General features: G+C 28.5%; 1 protein-coding gene across 1 annotated transcript in view; it reads right to left on the reverse strand.

Annotated features, from left to right (window-relative positions):
• Positions 1 to 878: 878 nt before the first annotated feature.
• Positions 879 to 18,589, reverse strand: part of LOC103311283 (zinc finger protein OZF-like) — a 20,269-nt gene continuing 2,558 nt past the window's right edge. The window contains exon 3 of the mRNA XM_016809053.2: positions 879 to 3,205. Within this exon, the coding sequence (XP_016664542.1) occupies positions 1,972 to 3,205 (1,234 nt within the window). The 3' untranslated portion in view covers positions 879 to 1,971. The remainder of the gene's footprint in view (positions 3,206 to 18,589) is intronic.

Below are 18,589 nucleotides of genomic sequence, written 5' to 3' on the forward strand. Positions count from 1 at the left end.
ATAGTTGAAACTTTAAAGTATAGTATTATACATGTAAAATATGCTAATAAACAAATATTAATAATTCAACTTAACTTGCTACCGTATTAATAATAACAATATAATTATAATATAAAATATCCTAGGATGACAAACCGTCTCCGCTCAGAATCGTTTTTCGTACAATATTTTATCATTGTATTCAAATTAACACCATCTATTACAGTTACCCAATTGCAACCAACCGACTAATATATAGCAGAACGACATCCACTTACCAGTTATTTTTTATACATCTTTTTCAAATGTTTATACCTTTTTACTATTGGTAGTGTAATTCTTTAGTTAGTTTGCTTGTAGAATGACTTAGAAATAAAAATAATAAGTTTCTTTTATTAAGTAATTTCATTACAATTTTATTAAATTAACGATTACAGTAACTTAATTACGTTATAAAAGTAATTAACTATATTAGGCTGCCTAGTGCCAACATTGTTAGGAAAAGTCAATAACTACTGTACATCAGAGTGACACCCGCTTACCAGCTTTTTATTTTTTATTTATTTTAAGTACCAAGGAGGAAAACCCTCCATGACTTATTTCCTTAAAAAAAATCTGGTATTCCATTTTTTTCAATTATAAAAATTTTTCTTATATTTCTTTTCTTAAACAGTTGTTCATTAGTTTCAGAAATGTCGTGTAAAAGCCAAAAGGTATTATAAAACACATAGGTAACTTATTGTTCATAATTATATTCAATTTTTATTTATAATAACTATAATCTTTGCATTTAACATAAACATAACTTAGTTTAGATTATTTTTTTTTAAATTATATTAATATTATTTACTTTACAATAAATTCCAATAACATTTTAAATTAAGAAGTTACATGAATATTCAAAGAAAAAAAAAATTATAATTACATATAAATCAATTTGTATGTACATGACGTATCGTATATAAATATAATTTATAAGAGTGAAATAAACCTATGTTATTTAGTTTCCTAGAGACGTTAAAATATTCGAAGGGGAGAATGACATCTTTAGTCGATATATTTGGTGTATAAAATCGTTGTTTATGTCTAGAGTTTTGTGAGTTTATTTTAAAGTACCTACATTCTATCCGTTTTGGGCAATATATAATATTGTTTAATAGTATATTGGTAATTGTAAATCAACCTATACGAAAGCCATGCTGTTCATTTACTGTAGTATTTTCAAGTAAAGGAGTTAGTTTTTTATTTATACCTTTAGAGATTAGCTTAGGTATAATTGAAGATTTTGAAATTAGAGAAGAATTTAAGAAAGAATTTTTACTTTTATTTTTATGGATGGGAGATATCAATGAGGTGTTCCATTTATTTGGGAATTTACTAGAAAGAAGATTTATTAAATATTAAAATTAAAACCAGTGATAAAATAAAAGAACATTTATTTAAGAAAATTGTAGAAATATTGTCAGTGCCTGGTGAAGTTTTCAGATTAATATTTCATATTTCATATCCATTTTTTCTGTTAATTGAACAATTAAGGTCTAGAGTATGTATGGGATATTCAACGATAGTTAAATTTAATGTATTTTTATAATTTGAATCAGAAAAATATGATTTGGATAGGTTAACAATACCATTCCCATCATCAGCTTTTTATCTAGATAAGGCATTTAGATAGATAAATGAGAATTCATTTTTTTGGTGCTAGAAAGAATTTTAAAGTAGAGGAAATGTGGATTTTTATTGGCATTACTGTGAGACGATTTAAGTGCAGGTTTATTAAAATTAAAAGTTCAGAAATAATGAATAATAAATAATTTTATGTGTTTTGAATAAGTGGTCTTTTTAAAGTCTTTGGTGTGTCATTTCATGGCATTTTAAATATTTTTTATTAAAAAAAAATTTATTACGAATGTCGCATTTATACCAGTATGTATTCTTGTATGCTTTGTTAAATCACTTGATGAAACAAACCCCTTAAAACAGATCACATTTTTATGGTCTTTTACTGGTGTGTATCCTCGTATGCGATGTTAAAGCACATTTCTTTAAAAAAGTTTTATTACAGATATTGCATTTATATGGTTTCACTCCGGTATGTATAATAGCATGAATTTCTAAACTGGATATTCCGGAAAACAGTTTACCACAGATATCACATTTAATTCTATTTTCTCCGGTATGTGTCTTTTTATGCCTTCTTAAACTATTTGAATGAGAAAATAATCGATCACAGCTATTACACTTAAATGGCTTTTCGCCGGTATGTGTTCTAGTATGTGTCTTTAAATTACATTGTTTATAAAACCTTTTATTACATATATTACACGTATATGGTTTTTCTTCAAAATGTGTCATTATATGGGATTTTACTAATGACTTCCGAGAAAAAGCTGTATTACATATATCACATATATATGGCTTTACACCGGTATGTATTATTGAATGCTTTGCTAAACTGCTTAATGAAATAAGCCCCTTAAAACAGATATCACATTTGTATGGTCTTTCACCGGTGTGTATCCTCGTATGCGTTGTTAAATACGATTTTTGGAAAAATCCTTTATTACAGATCCTGCATTTATATGGTTTCACTCCCATATGTGTATTAGCTATATGAATTGCTAAATAAGATTTTCCGGAAAACAGTTTACCACAGATATTACATTTAGCTCGATTTTCTCCAGTATGTGTCTTTGTATGCGTTCTTAAATTACTTAATTGAGAAAATAATATATTACAGATATTACACTTAAATGGCTTTTCGCCAGTATGTGTTCTAGTATGTGCCTTTAAATTACATTGTTTATAAAATGTTTTATTACAGATATTACATTTATATGTTCTTTCTTCAGAATGTGTCATTACATGGGATTTTAAAAATGGTTTCCGAGAAAAAGCTCTATCACTTGAATGTATTCGTTTATGATTTGTTAAAGATGATGATTTATCAAACCTCTTGTCACAAATACCACATTTATACTGCTTAGCACCGATATGTATTCTTGTATCCTCAGTTAAATTGGACGCTATAGAAATTTTACCACGGTTATCGGTCAATTGATTTTTCCTTAAGCGGTTAGATGTCAAGTCCAAATTCGTACGAGTAAAAAAATCTGAAGAGTTGCTTTCGCTTAAAACTGTTCCTTGATATTCATAATCGTCAACAACATTTATTTCCACTTTAATATTGGTGTCAATTGTGCTTCTTTCTTCTTCAGTTTTAGTTCTAAAAAAAAATATTAGGTATATTAAATATGTTCACCTTTATAAAATAAAGGAAAATAAATATAGCTAAATATTAAGTAGATTTTAAAATTAAATTGGAAAAAAAATGTTACACATTAAAACCGTTTTATATATTCAAAATATTACATCAAACTTGACATCTTGACTAAAACTTTTATACTTTTATAACATTAAATACATATATTTATTTATATCGCTACCTATCGAATATGTTCAAATACAATAAATACAAGAGTACAGTCGTTGCCAGATAAATTGAGACGGCGGCGGCGGCGCTTTTCGGTAAGTGTAGCCCAAACTGCTCGCTGGCAGTGTGGTGCAAAGGTCACACAGTTGGCTACGACGCGCGCAGTCACCAGTTCGAACCCAGCTCAGTGCAAAAAATTGTCTACAAAATTATTTATTATTATTATTATTATTATTATTATTATTATTATATTATTTTACAATTTCTGCTTTTTGAACTTAAATAAAAGATTATTATCAGAATATCGTAAAATAATTTTTGTAACAATTGTTGTTTTATTGATGTAATAATATGTAATAATATTGAAATACGGAGAACCACTGGTTTTCCGTTATCGCGCCGCCACCGCCGTCTCAATTTATCTGGCAACGACTGTACCTATCATATTAATTACAATATTATATAATTTTTTTTTGTGTATATGTACAAGATAAATAGGTAGTGTTTCCGCCCGAAAAGTAACAACGTTATTATTAATATTATGTATAAAATAATGTTTATATATATATGGTGGGAGATTGTCCTACCATACGCGACGTGTGTACCTCGCACGACTTTTAGTTTTACTTATACTGTTTCAACCATAAAAACGTTATAATAATTTATATCTATAAGCTACAATTATACTAATTAACGTTTAATCATTGTAATCATATTAAAGAAACGACTACAACAAATTGGCGACGAAGAAAATTTTTAAACTCATCTCGTATTAAATTAAAATACTTGTAAAATGGGTGAGGATAACAAAAGAATAAGTCAATTCCATAATATAATAGGTTCACCGGGAACATTTCAATCTGGGAACGACATTACAATATTTGAATCAAGAGTCAAGACTTACAAATTTTTCGTTGCAAACGAAAAGTCCAGAAGAGAGCTATACTACTATCTTCAATTAGTAAGGAAGTTCACAAAATATTATTTAGTTTATGCGTTCCAGCCAAACCAGACTTTCAAACATACGACATACTATTAGGTTCGTTATACAATTGGTGAAATCGTACTTCACATCAAGACACGCATTTTACAATGCAAATCAAAGACCAGACGAAACTGTAGATGAATGGGAAGCAAGAGTAAATAGCCTGGGATCAAAATGTAATTCTTCAACGGAATTACAAATTGTAATCCGTGACATTTTTAGTGTGAGTATGAAAGCAAGACCAATTCAAGATCGATTACTAGAGGAAAATGCTTCAAAAACAAGCATCACGTATTCGCACCTTATGGAAATTTCTGCTGCAAAAGAATCTACAATCAGCAATAAAATCGGATGGATAATTTCAAATATTTTAAATAATTTCAAATATCAAAACCAAAGTCAGCAAGCAAAATTAGCCTCGCAGTCAACCATGGAAAAATCAAAATGGGGAACATGCTGTCGATCAAACCACACACAAAAGGAATGCCGATATAAGGACTACAGCTGTAATATTTGCAATATCAAAGGTAATTTGGCTCCTATGTGTAAAAGTAAGAATAATAAATCAAAGTATAATAACTACTCACATAATAAGTTTTTATCCGAAAATTCAGTTAATAGTTCGAATGCAAATATTCATGAATCGCGTACAATTTATCTGACACTTTGTTTTAATATGATTGAAAATAACTTTCAAAATAAAGTAAAACTACCTTGTTTATCAATTTATCAATTGAAAATAAGATTTAAAATTAAAAATAGATACTGGAGCTGTACATTGTGTAATGTCAAAACAATTATATGATACAAGTTTTAATAATTTAACTTTATTGCCAAACGATATTTTGGAAGAAAAGAAAGCAACAAGACACTTTCAACAAACAACGAAACGCAACCAAGATGGTAGATTCGTGTTACGGCTACCATTAAGATATGAAGTAAAAAATTTAGGAGACACTTTGAGTATGGCGACATCAAGGTTTTTAAGTGTGGAACGTAGACTACAACAGGATGATTCAATGAGAGAAGCTTATGTCAACTTCATGAAGGAGTATGAAAACGCAGGGCATATGTAAGAGGTAAACAACAATGATCCAGTGGCCGATAAATTTTTCTATTTACCTCACCACCCAGTTGTAAAATTGTCAAGTTTAACAACGAAGTTACGAGTCGTCTTTGATGGGTTGACCAAAACTTCAACTGGAGTCTCACTCAACGATGTTCTTATGTGTGGGCCTAAAATATAAAAAGAACTATTTAGAATACTGATACGATTTCGAGCACATCAGTACGTTATAATTGCGGATGTAGAAAAAATGTTTTGGCAAGTAGGAGTATCTAAGGAAGGCCAAGATTCGCAACGTATAGTATGGCGGGAGAACCCAAGCGATGTACTTCGCATTTATAGACTAGCGACAGTCACTTATGGTACAACTTCAGCATCGTTCACGGCAACTAAATGTCTCGTATCGCTAGCTGAAGCAGAAAAGTTAAGATTTCTCAAGGCAGCGAAGGCAATACGTAGGGACTTTTATATAGATGGCCTTATTAACTGGAGCTGAGACTATAGATGAATGCAAGATGTTACATGAAAATCAGCAATACTTTAGTCAACCAAAGTACCGCTCAGAAAATGGTGCTCTAACTAGGCTGAGATATTCAAAAACGTAGAAGCAGCGAAAAATAAGCCATTATTCCTAATCCAAATAGAAGCAAATGGATAGTAAAATCCCTTGGGTTATGTAGGAAGCCAACGCAGGATGTGCTTGGATATCAAGCTGTAACGCCAGCTAAGAGTCTAAGGTGCACATAAAGAATATTGTTATCAGACCTTAAGGGGGCTGCAGCAGGTTTTTTCAAAAATCAAAACTAATGTAGATTTGACCAATCTAGACATTAATTTTGTTTTTTATTGTGTTTTTAAATATATTTATATTCCGTATCATAAAATAAACCTTAAAGGGGCTCCAGTCAATGAAAAAAAGTAACTTTTAGACCAATAAGCTAGACAAAACTGGAAGAATTTGGTTTGACAGATTTTAATTTTGAAAAAATGGTCGAATTTATAAACTTCTAGACTATGTTTCTTAGGAATCACTTTTTTTTATTTAAAATCAGATGTGCCCAAAATAAATACAAATGTAATGCAATTATTTCATGGGATTTCTAAAAAAAAATGGTTATTTTAAGGTCATTTTAAATTGAAAATTGAAAATCGACTTCCTAAGAAACCTAGATATTTTATCAATGAATTCAAACATGTATAAAAAATTTAAGTCGAACATTCCGAAGTATGTGTAATTTACCACCGCTTATTGGTCTAAAACGTATGAAAAATACGTGAGCTGCAGCCCCCTTAACAGGATTTTTGATCCTCTGGGCTTTTTGACACCTGTACTCATTAAAGGTAAAATATTTCAATAACAACTGTGGCAAATAAAAAAAGATTGAAACCAACCAACCCCGGACGAGATAATGGAGAAGTGGCTCCGATTCTACAGACAGTTTGAGAAACTCGGAGCGTTAACGATTCCCAGGAAGTGCAAGGCGTTCATGAGCTACCACATTGAAGTGCACGGGTTTTGTGACGCTTCGGAAGAAACTTATGGTGCATGCATCTATTAGCAAAGTAAAGGCTAGAATGAGCAGTGGTGTTCACGGCTATCATGTTCAAAATCAAGTGTTGCATCAGTCAAGAGAGCCACAATACCATGTTCAGAACTTGGAGACGCTCTGGTGTTAGCGCAGTTGGCAGAAAAGGTGGCAGCAGCATGGGAATTAGGTGTCGGGGATTTCTACCTCTGGACAGGTTAGATTTTCCATGGTGGTATTTCGTTAGATTGGAAGTGAAACAACAAGATTTAAGACCTACGTCGCGAATCGCGTAGACCAGATACATGGACTGACAAATACACATTAATGGAAGCATGTAGGAACTGGAGATAATCCGGCGGACATGCTATCCAGGAGTGTATTGGCACAAGAAGTAAACTTTTCTGACCTACGGTGGAATGGACCACAGTGGTTGAGCCACGGCAATCATGGTTGGAAACATTCAGTCACCAGGTCTTGTCTTGTCTTGGAGTGGTTAAGCTCGTGAGTGGTCAGTCAATTAGATTAATAGATAATTACTCATGTTGGCGAAAACTAGTGAGAGCCGTCGCCTGGTTTCTGAAGTTTATAGATCTCCGAAGAGCAAAGAAGATAGGTACAACAGTAACGTATTGAAGTGTATCGTGTTTAAAGAAAGCTAAAACTAGTTTAATAAGGCATGCACAGTTACGAATAATATATGTAGCTAAGCAGAAAGAAGGAAGTATCAGGACGTAGTAAATAATTAAGGGGCTACATCCACTGCTTCAAAACAAAAACTATTTGGAGGACGAATGCACACCACCAGCAAAATTACGATTGGGAAGAGGGATAAAAACGTACTCTGGGAAGGATGGCTTTGTGTGTCGTCAAATTACGAAAGATAAAGCGTACTCTAGTGAAGCTATGCGCGCTATTAATCGAGGGTCCATCGGAAACAAGTTGAAAATAAATCATTTTTCAACAGGGGGAAAATGTTACCACCCGAAAAGCAACGTTATTATTAATGTCTCTTACCACTGCCGACACACACTCACACATATTGTTTTATTTTTGTATTGTAATTATGTTATCTTGTAAATTATATAATATGTAGACTACGCGTGAATCGGTCGCCGACGCGGAGATTTAGCACGGTCACCCGAACCACCAGTTTGCGGAAAATAGTCAACCAGACTAGAATACTATTGTCGTGCCGCAAAATCAGGTGCGAATCGTTAAATATTATTTTCCATACAGGCGCGAATTGCCAAGTTAATTATTATAATCGGTAACAGACGCGAATATCCACCTTAATTATTATATTTTGTATATGACGCGAATCGCCAAGTTATTTGTATTATACGTCGTGTACACAGGCGCAAATCGCCACACTTTCATATTATTTCGTGTAGTGGGTGCAAATCGCCACACTTTAAATTATATTATATTTTGCATATTATTGTGTAATAATATTATTATTAAGGATAAGTAGCAGCTGGCCAGCCACACACCGACCTAATTGTGAGTAAAAACACTTTATTATTACATTGTGTTACAGCCCTATGGCTACCTCGTATTACATACTATTGAGCCATATTATTATTCTTAGTGGCTCTAATAGCTAGTCATATTATTTATTATTATATATTTATTAATTGTGTCAGACGGCCAATTATTATATTATTTTTGACTGTTGGGCCATACAAATATGTATATTGTGTATTATTGAAACATCCTAAATTCGTTTTACATTTCATTCTAATATAAGTAAACAAACACACATATATACACAGACGTACCACACTCACTTCAGACATAGTTCATCAGTATTTTCACGGCAATCCCACCATTGCTGATCGAACTACACACACCCAGTCGGTAATTATTAAATTATTTTAGTGTTATACGAAGTATTGTGGATACCGTGCACACCATAATACCGTGGTATTATTGTTCGTTCCGGCTCCAACAGGTAGTCAAAATAATGATTTGATTTTCATCTAATTTATTTTATTTTATTAATTTAATATTTATTTTTATCGTTTGATTTAGTGTGTTATTTTTGCGAGGTAAATATTAGAATTCCCTGTTGTTTTAAAAAATATCTGGAAATAACGACAAATTCTCTCTAGTTTTTAGAAGTATCGGGAAAAATCATAAAAAAACTCCAGAAGAACTGGAATTTTTACGAAAAAATGAATTTCTTATTTCTTAAATTATCACCTAATATTTATTAGTAGAGTTAGGATGTTGATGAATTTTGCATTTTTTTTTCCTTCGATTCTATACAATGCTATCCTATAGCTAACAATTTGTTTCATGTCCCTTGATGCAGAATATTCTAATTTTATTTTGCATTTTTTAGCTATAAATGCATTTTTTTGTTTCTTAACGGCATTTTTCAACATTTTAAAGTCATTTTTTCATCTTTTAGGACATTTTTTGTACTTTTTGTACAATGTGGGGCATTTTTCTCAAATTATAGATTTTAGGGCAAATGTTACACCCAAGTTTGGAAACGTTTGGATAAGTAGTAAAAGATAATTTTAGTATTATTATTGTGTGGTTTTTGTTGTGATTACATTTATCGTGTTCCGATAAGATTTACTCTTTGAGTGTTATATATTGATGAGACAAGTGCTCTTTATCAGACATACGCCGATCATACACGCTTATCGAGTATTACCTATATTTATAAATTGTATGGAATAAATCCGATAAACAAGATTAAATTGACATAGACATTAGACCTATTGATTGACGAGCTTATAATCGTAGTAAACGGAACTATTGTCAGTAGTGATTCGGCATTCACGGAAACCATTTACTTTTATTTATTAATTAATTAATCAAATTATTTAAATACTTAATATATTTATAATTCATATTTTAAATTACTATTACCCATATCTCTAATAAAAATTATTATTTATAAATACGTGTTTTCACTTACTTAATTAGTTTTTTAGATAATTTTTAAGGTCATCTTTTGAAGTTTTTAGGGCATTTTTGCACTTTTTTAGGGCATTTTTGTGTGTTTTTTAGGTTATCAACATCCTAACTCTATTTATTAGTAATTTCTGTAACTGATAAAATGTTGTTTATTTTAGAACTAATTATAGGCATATAATTGTTCGCTCGATCTTTATAAAAATAAAAAAAATTGGGGGTAAAATTAAACTAATATCTTTACAAGCGTCTGAATATTGCAAATTATTTTGAATAATAATATCATAACATTTTAGATTCTGAGCGGAGCGAAAGAATGTATTGGTTTTACAATGATGTGTTTGTTTCCTGTCTGTTAGCAAAATGTTGGATAGTAAGCATGCTTCAATTATTGAGATTAGCATATTTATTGATAGAAGAGTGAACCTAGTTGTACTTTTAGGAGATCAAAATTGAAAATTCCAAGTAGTTTTAGAAAGAGTCGAGAAAAACAAAACAAAAGTGAAAGAAAAGTGATAATTGTTACGCAAAACCAATTTTTGAGGAAATCGATTTTATTTTTTTGGTGTAACTCAAAAATGAATAATTGTATACTCTATTCAGTTTAAGAATAGCCTTGCGCGGTGACTAGTTTTCGTTTCGCAATGGTCGGACGTAATCCCCACTACATCAGCGCATGACGCGCCGCCGTAGAAACAGGCCACGCCCATGCTTACAACTCGGCCGCCAAAAGCTGTTCCTATTCTGAATAGGCCATTAAAATTTTCACCAAATATTTATAATAGCATTTTATATGTATGGTAACATTATCATAATATTTTAACTATTTTTGGGCTAGTCATAGCATCGAGAAATTTTTAGAAATTTGTAATTATTTTTTAAACTATTCTCGATAAAAACTTTTTCACCAAGTAAAAAAGCTTGAAAATTTAATACATGATTCCTTATAAGTTTCATAAATGTAAGTTCAAAAAAATCAGACATACATAGGCACGATTTTTTTTTTATATGCAATTGAAGTTAAAATTTTGACAAAATTCAACAAAATATCGAAAATTGTCCAGTTAGAATTTCATAAATGGTTTACTTTTCAAAGCTAACATTATAAATGTTGAAAGAAGACTCTTCCCAAAATCTTCCTTTATCAAAAAAAAAAAGTTTACCAAAAAGCCACATTATTTTTTTTATGAGTGTTTGAATTTAAATTTTGATGATATTGGATTTTCAAAGGTAAGTTAAAGAATTTTCATCAATCAATTTTTGATAATTTGTTGTAACTTAAAAACAAATGAACCTAGATACCTACTTAAAATTTTTACTAAATGTTAAAACAACTATTAACCATATATGGTAATATTTTCAAACAATTTTGAAACTTTTTGAGCTATTTATAGCCATGAAAAATTTTTTAAATGTTGTAAATTATTATTTAGAAATCCATAAAAGTTTTTCTTTTCATACCTATGATGAAAAATGTTAATAGAAGTTTTTATATAAGTCTTCCTACCTAAAGAAACAAAAAAAAGTATACTTAAATGAAACTTTATTTTTTCATGAGCTTTTGAACTTAATATTTATATTACACTTGATATTCAGCGGTAAATTATTGATCCATTTTTTTATATTTTGTTGTATTTTCAAAACGAATAACTGTAGACTTATTAAATGTTTACCATATATTTATATCAGCATTTTCCATACACGGTGAAATTTTCAAACTATTTCAATGGGTTTAAGCCATTTAAAGCCATGAAAATTTTTTTAAATTTTATAAACTATTTTTTAGAAATTCATAAAAGTTTTTGTTTCATAGCTAAGATAAGACATTTTAGTAAAAGATTCTCAACAAAATGTTCTACTTATAACAAAATAATTAAGTTTAGTGTTAGGTAACAATATTTTTTTATGAGCGTTTGAATATATCATTTTTACGGTATTATATATTTAGTAGTGATTTATCGAATTCAACAAGACCTTAAATCACTATGGAGTCACCCACCTACCCATCCACCACCTACAAAATGTATGGTATATTCACCCCAATATACCCCAAATAGCCATACGTGTTCGGTGCCACTGAGCTAGGCCTCATAACACACAACCTCCGATTAGTACCGTTTTTCGTATCCAATGATTTAACATTGAATTCAAATAGAACCTATCCATTACAATGACATACTCGACAATTACTGTACAGCAGAGCAGTACCCATTTAGATATATAGATTTATTATGTAAAACTTATATAAAAGCTCTGATCATGTGATATAAATTTGTAGCTCCCACAAAAATATTAACTTTAAATAAGTTCCTGTATTTCGATATGATGACGAGTAAATATATCATGACAACACGAAACCGGTAGCAGCTAATTCTGAGCATTGAGATATGTTGATTTTTTTCTGCTGGACGAGTTATTTCTCCATTGCCGGCAATAACTAAGCCCTAGAAAAGTATATTATTACAATGAAGAAGATCGTTTAAATAGAAACATTCATCATTAGAACTGATTATAATCATATTTTAATTTATGAATTAGCATATTATTTATACGCAATCAAAATTACACATGAGTTCAATGCGATTCATGAAGTTTAGATTACAAATAATATGCAAACTTATTTTGCATATTTTAACGTACTCGACATTTTCGAGCATATTTCATATTTTTTATTAATTTGTTCGCCTTTAACACAATAGTCCTCCATTATTCGATTCCAGTCATATCTACGTCGAAATAGTCCAAATTATTCTTCATTCCATTAGAAAATTATCCTCAGATACGTCCTCTAAACATGCATGCGGTAACGCATTTCCTTTTATGTAGGTACCTATATATATAATATGTGTAATGCATGGTCGTACTATACGACTAGTTATATTATAATGCATTTATTTTAAAACTGTCCCAAATTTATCGACTTAAGTTAACAGCATTTTGTAACGATAATATTATAATAGTATTATTAAACAAAAAATTGCTGTCTGAGTTCTTGAACTCAAAATGGTATATATATACTTACTGCAGGAGGTTACTAATATTACCTAATATCATAATATGGTTAAGTATTTTTTCCTCGATAACATGGCAATTGGTCATTGGTCAATATGAATCGTTTCTTAAATACTATTTTAATGCTCACGATTTGGTTCTTTGTTAATATTATAATGACGCCATAGGTTTTTGTGTTTTTTGTCTATAATAGTTGTTATTATATCAAATACTTATAAACCTATTAGGTTTACACAATTTATCGATTGTTTTTGGGTTTTTCTTTTTTACAGCCGTACAGGCATAGTAAATATATTATCATTAGATTTATTAGTTCGTTCGCCTTGAAAACAATAACCCATTATAATTCGACTCCAGCCGCGCCTACGTCTACATTTTACAGATTATTCTTCAGTTATTCAACAAGGAATTTATCTTCAGACTAGAAGTGTATGCAATGACGCACTTACTTTGTGTCTTTGTTGTACTTATGCATAGTACGCGTAGTAGGTACAACAAAGACTCATTATTAAACATGTATACCTTATAATCGTACTTTATAATACTATATATGTATAGTTTCGAATTTTGTACGTTTGTCTGTGACAATTAAGTGGTCAAATTACTACGATCCCTTCCAACATTTTCTGACATCTAATTTAGGTTAACGTCGCATTTATCATATAATATTCATACTGTTGTTTCTTATTGTATATTATATTTTACTAGCTATAAGAATGTATCTAACTTTAAAAAAATAGCGTACCCACCTCTCGTTAAACGGTATTGAGCTATGCCCTCAAACCCCTATTACCGCTGTTCAAATCATTTAAAAAATATTTATATCTAAATACCCAATAAAAAAATAAAAGTTAATATAAGACATTAAGGTCTAGGTACCTAATATATTAACTATAGCTATAAATAATAATTAACTCAAAAGGATAATAAAAGCAAATTAATTAATAGTTTAGTAATAATTGGTTAATATAAACTAATCCGTAAGACAAATTATGATGGTAATTGGTATCTCACGCATTTTGATATAAATTCAGAATTATAAAGATTCCCGTGCGTCCCCCTTATAAATAGTATAAGGGGAACACTATATTTTTTGATAAATTAGATATTATATATTGTGAAAAGAGCAAAAGGCAGGGGTTTGAACATCCACTGACGCCAGTTGTACGCCTCTGCAGCAGGTTCCGATATCGATAAATTTCGTGGTGAAAAAAAAAAAAACTTTAGTAGACATTTTAACTTTTTTTGTACATAATATATTATATTAATCGGTTAAAAATAAGGAAAAAAACAAATTGGTATAACTTTAAAACAAATGACCGTAGATACATGACATTTTGACTAGTTGTTTATATTTGAATTTTGCATATTTGCAATTATAAAATTTTCAAAATACATATTTTGATTTATTTTGAACTGTTTAAGAACATTTTCTGTTTCCAATTTTATTAGTCTTTTCTTCTTATAAAACTGTATTTGTTGGATAAGAAAGCTTAAAAATTTAATACAAGGCTCCTACTATATTGTTACAATGAAATTTGAAAAATATTAAAAATCCTTAGTCACAGTTTTTATTTATAAGCATTTAAAGTTCAAATCTTGACAAAATACGGAAACATCACGAATATTATAAAATTATTTTGAGTTAAGAATTCATAAACATTTTTATTTTTAAATCTAAGATTTGAAAATGCAATACAATGTTCTTCATAAGTTTGTCTAGCTTTACCAAAAAAAAAAAATATCTACAAGCAAATCAAATTAATTTTTTATGAGCGTTTTAAGTTCATATTCACTTCATATTTTCTCTATTTCTCATGTAGCGGTTTTCTTATTTTATTGGTATTCAAAAACAAATAATTGTAGATACATGAAAATTTTACTGAATGTTTATATTTTCATTTTCTATACACTATAAAATTTTGAAAATATTTTGACTCTTTTTGAGATGTATACGGACATTGTCAGTTTTCAATTTTTTTAGTTTTTTTTTTCTATAAATATCAATAACATTTTATTTTTTGGGTAATAATGTGTGAAAATGTAATACAAGGCTCCTGATATATTGTTACAATATCAATTGATAAATATTTAAAATACATAGGCACAATTTTTTTTTTATAAGCATTTACACTTCGAATTTTGACAAAATGTATCAAATTTAAAATTTAATAATTATTTTATAGTTAAAAATGTATAAATTGTTCAACTTTTATAACTAAGGATTGAAAATTTAAAACAAGGTTCCACATAAATATGTAAATATATAAATAACTTAATTCACTATAATATCATCAAATATACTTGATAATATCAGTAACATTTTCCATTCTTATTAATTTCTCGTGCTTAGAGCAAAATGTATTGTTGTATTATTGAAAACAGTTATAATTTTTCGCTAACGCATCACCTGCATTCACTGCCTCTTATATTTTCTGTTCAACCTCCTTTTAGTCTTTCCTGTTACTACGAAAATTGACGTTACGGTCTTAGGTATAGGTACAGTTTTTGGTTTATTATTAATTATATAATTAATTATACAATATAAACGTATATATCGTTCGTCAAAATAATAATCTAAATAGATAGGTATATACTTACAAAGACATTATTATTTCAAAAAAAATATACAATAATTACAATTGTATGTGTACTTACAGTATATTCAGTCCTGTAAAGTATTTAAGTAAATGTATTCAAATACTTTTTTAAGTATTGAATAACTTTTTAAATACTTTTTGGTATTGAATATTTTGGTTTTTTATTTCGAACATTTTATTTTTATTCGAAATAATTGGTTGGAAAAATATAATTGTTAACTACAATAATAGAATAATAGTTTTATTTAATATTCTGTATTTCTGTGTTAGCCGAAGCCCAAAGGTTTGTGAAAACCAGATTTCTAAAAAAAGTTATTGAATAACAATATTCCCTTTAAAACTATTAGATAACTATTAGATTACCTACTACCTATGTGTTTAAATTACGATAATTAGAAACCTACTTTAAAAACCAAAAGTATTTGAAAAGATTGAGTAGTATATTAAATACTCAAAAAAAAATGTATTTGAGTATTTACTCAAGTACTTTTTAAAAGCATTCTTTACAGGACTGAGTATATTACCTATGTTAAAAGGTTTGTCTCCAATACCTAGCCTAAGCACGTGTAAGATACAAGACTTCATACAGTTTCATGCCTTAAAATTAGCAAATATAAATACAAAACACCATATAATATAATGTCACATTTTGTTTTTGTATATATTATTATACTATAAGCTCTACTATATTGATTAATGAATTATAATTAGATAATTATTATGTTTATTGTTATAATGCCATTGTGGATACTATAATATATATTATTTTACTTCAGTCAAAAATCAAAATAAAGGCTTCTGTCATAATGTTTTACAAATTAATTCGAATTGTAACTTCCATTTGACTTCAAATTAATTTAGTTTACTTCTAGGACTCATAAAACAAACTAGCCAATGACTTTTTTTTCAGTTTTGTTATATTATACAATTATTCAAATGTTTTCAAAACAAGTTATATCTATATTATATTCAATACACTTATAGGTACACCTATATATTATTCAATATTAGAACCATTTATGTTGCTTATTATTAACAATTTTTCTTAGAATCACGAACATTCGAAGTAGGTATGTTATAATATATATCAAAATACTCATTTCTTTACAATCAAAATGTAATATATTTTTTACTATACCTAACCAAAATGGCTATAACAATTATTTTTAATACGATTTTACAGTAGTATTTACAATTTAAATTTTTTATAAACGTATCTCGTAGGTTAAAAGGTACCTACAGTTTTAGATTCTGAGTGGAACGATGAATGTATTGATTTTACAATGATGTGTGTTTTTTTTTTTTTTTCATTTTTTTTTTTTATTTAATTTTTTTTTATTTTTTTTTGTGTCTGTCATCACTATTTAGGACAGTAAAAGTGCTTGGATTTTCTTCAACAGTACCTTTTCTGATAGGAAAGTAAATCTAGTTGGTACTTTGGGGGGTCAAAAGTAAAATTTTTCCAATAGTTTTCAAAAGCACCGTGAAAAACAAAAGAAAAATTAAGGAAAAACGGGAATTTTTACGCAAAATCTGTTTTCGAGAAAATTGATTTTGGTTTTTGGTGTAACTTTAAAACGAATGACTGTAGATACATGACATTTTCACTGGTTGTTTATATTTCCATTTTCTATACATGATACATTTTTCAAAATTTTTGATTTGTTTTGAGCTGTTTACGGATAATTTCAGTTTCCAATTTAATTAGTTTTTTTTTCTATGAATGTCAATAAAACTTTATTTGTTGAGTAAAAATACTTAAAATTTTAATACAAGCCTCTTACTATATTGTTACAATGAGATTTGAAAAATATTAAAAATCCTCAGTCACAGTTTTTTTTTATTAGCATTTAAAGTTCAAAAATTGACAAAATATGGAAAAATTACGAAAATTAGCAAATTATTTTGAGTTAATAATTCAAAAAAATTTTTCTTTTTAAATCTAAGATTTTAAAATGTATTACAAGATTCCACATAATATTTTCTACCTTTATCAAACAAAATAATGTCTACAAGAAAGTCAAATTAAATTTTTATGAGCGTTTGAAATTCATATTTTTACAACATTTGATATTCGCTCGATTTCTCATGTGACGATTTTCTTATTTTATTGTAATTAAAAAACGAATGATTGTAGATACTTAAAAATTTCACTAAATGTTTTTATTAGCATTTTCTATATATGATAAAATTTTGAAAATAATTTGACTCTTTTTGAGCTGTTTACGGACATGGTCAGTTTTCAGTTTTTTTAGTTTTTTTTTCTATAAATATCAATAAAGTCTTATCTGTTGGGCCAAAAAGTGTAAAAATTTTATTTGTTGAGTAAAAATACTTGAAAATTTAATACAAGGCTCCTATTATATTGTTACAATGAGATTTGAAAAATATTAAAAATCCTTAGTCACAGTTTTTATTTATTAGCATTTAAAGTTCAAAAATTTACAAAATATGGAAAAATTACGAAAATTAGCAAATTATTTTGAGTTAATAATTCAAAAAAATTTTTCTTTTTAAATCTAAGATTTTAAAATGTATTACAAGATTCCACATAATATTTTCTACCTTTATCAAACAAAATAATGTCTACAAGAAAGTCAAATTAAATTTTTATGAGCGTTTGAAATTCATATTTTTACAACATTTGATATTCGCTCGATTTCTCATGTGACGATTTTCTTATTTTATTGTAATTAAAAAACGAATGATTGTAGATACTTAAAAATTTCACTAAATGTTTTTATTAGCATTTTCTATATATGATAAAATTTTGAAAATAATTTGACTCTTTTTGAGCTGTTTACGGACATGGTCAGTTTTCAGTTTTTTTAGTTTTTTTTTCTATAAATATCAATAAAGTCTTATCTGTTGGGCCAAAAAGTGTAAACATTTTATTTGTTGAGTAAAAATACTTGAAAATTTAATACAAGGCTCCTATTATATTGTTACAATGAGATTTGAAAAATATTAAAAATCCTTAGTCACAGTTTTTTTTTATTAGCATTTAAAGTTCAAAAATTTACAAAATATGTAAATATCACGAAAATTAGCAAATTA

This window comes from Acyrthosiphon pisum, chromosome X (assembly GCF_005508785.2).
Source record: "Acyrthosiphon pisum isolate AL4f chromosome X, pea_aphid_22Mar2018_4r6ur, whole genome shotgun sequence".
NCBI lineage: Eukaryota > Metazoa > Arthropoda > Insecta > Hemiptera > Aphididae > Acyrthosiphon > Acyrthosiphon pisum.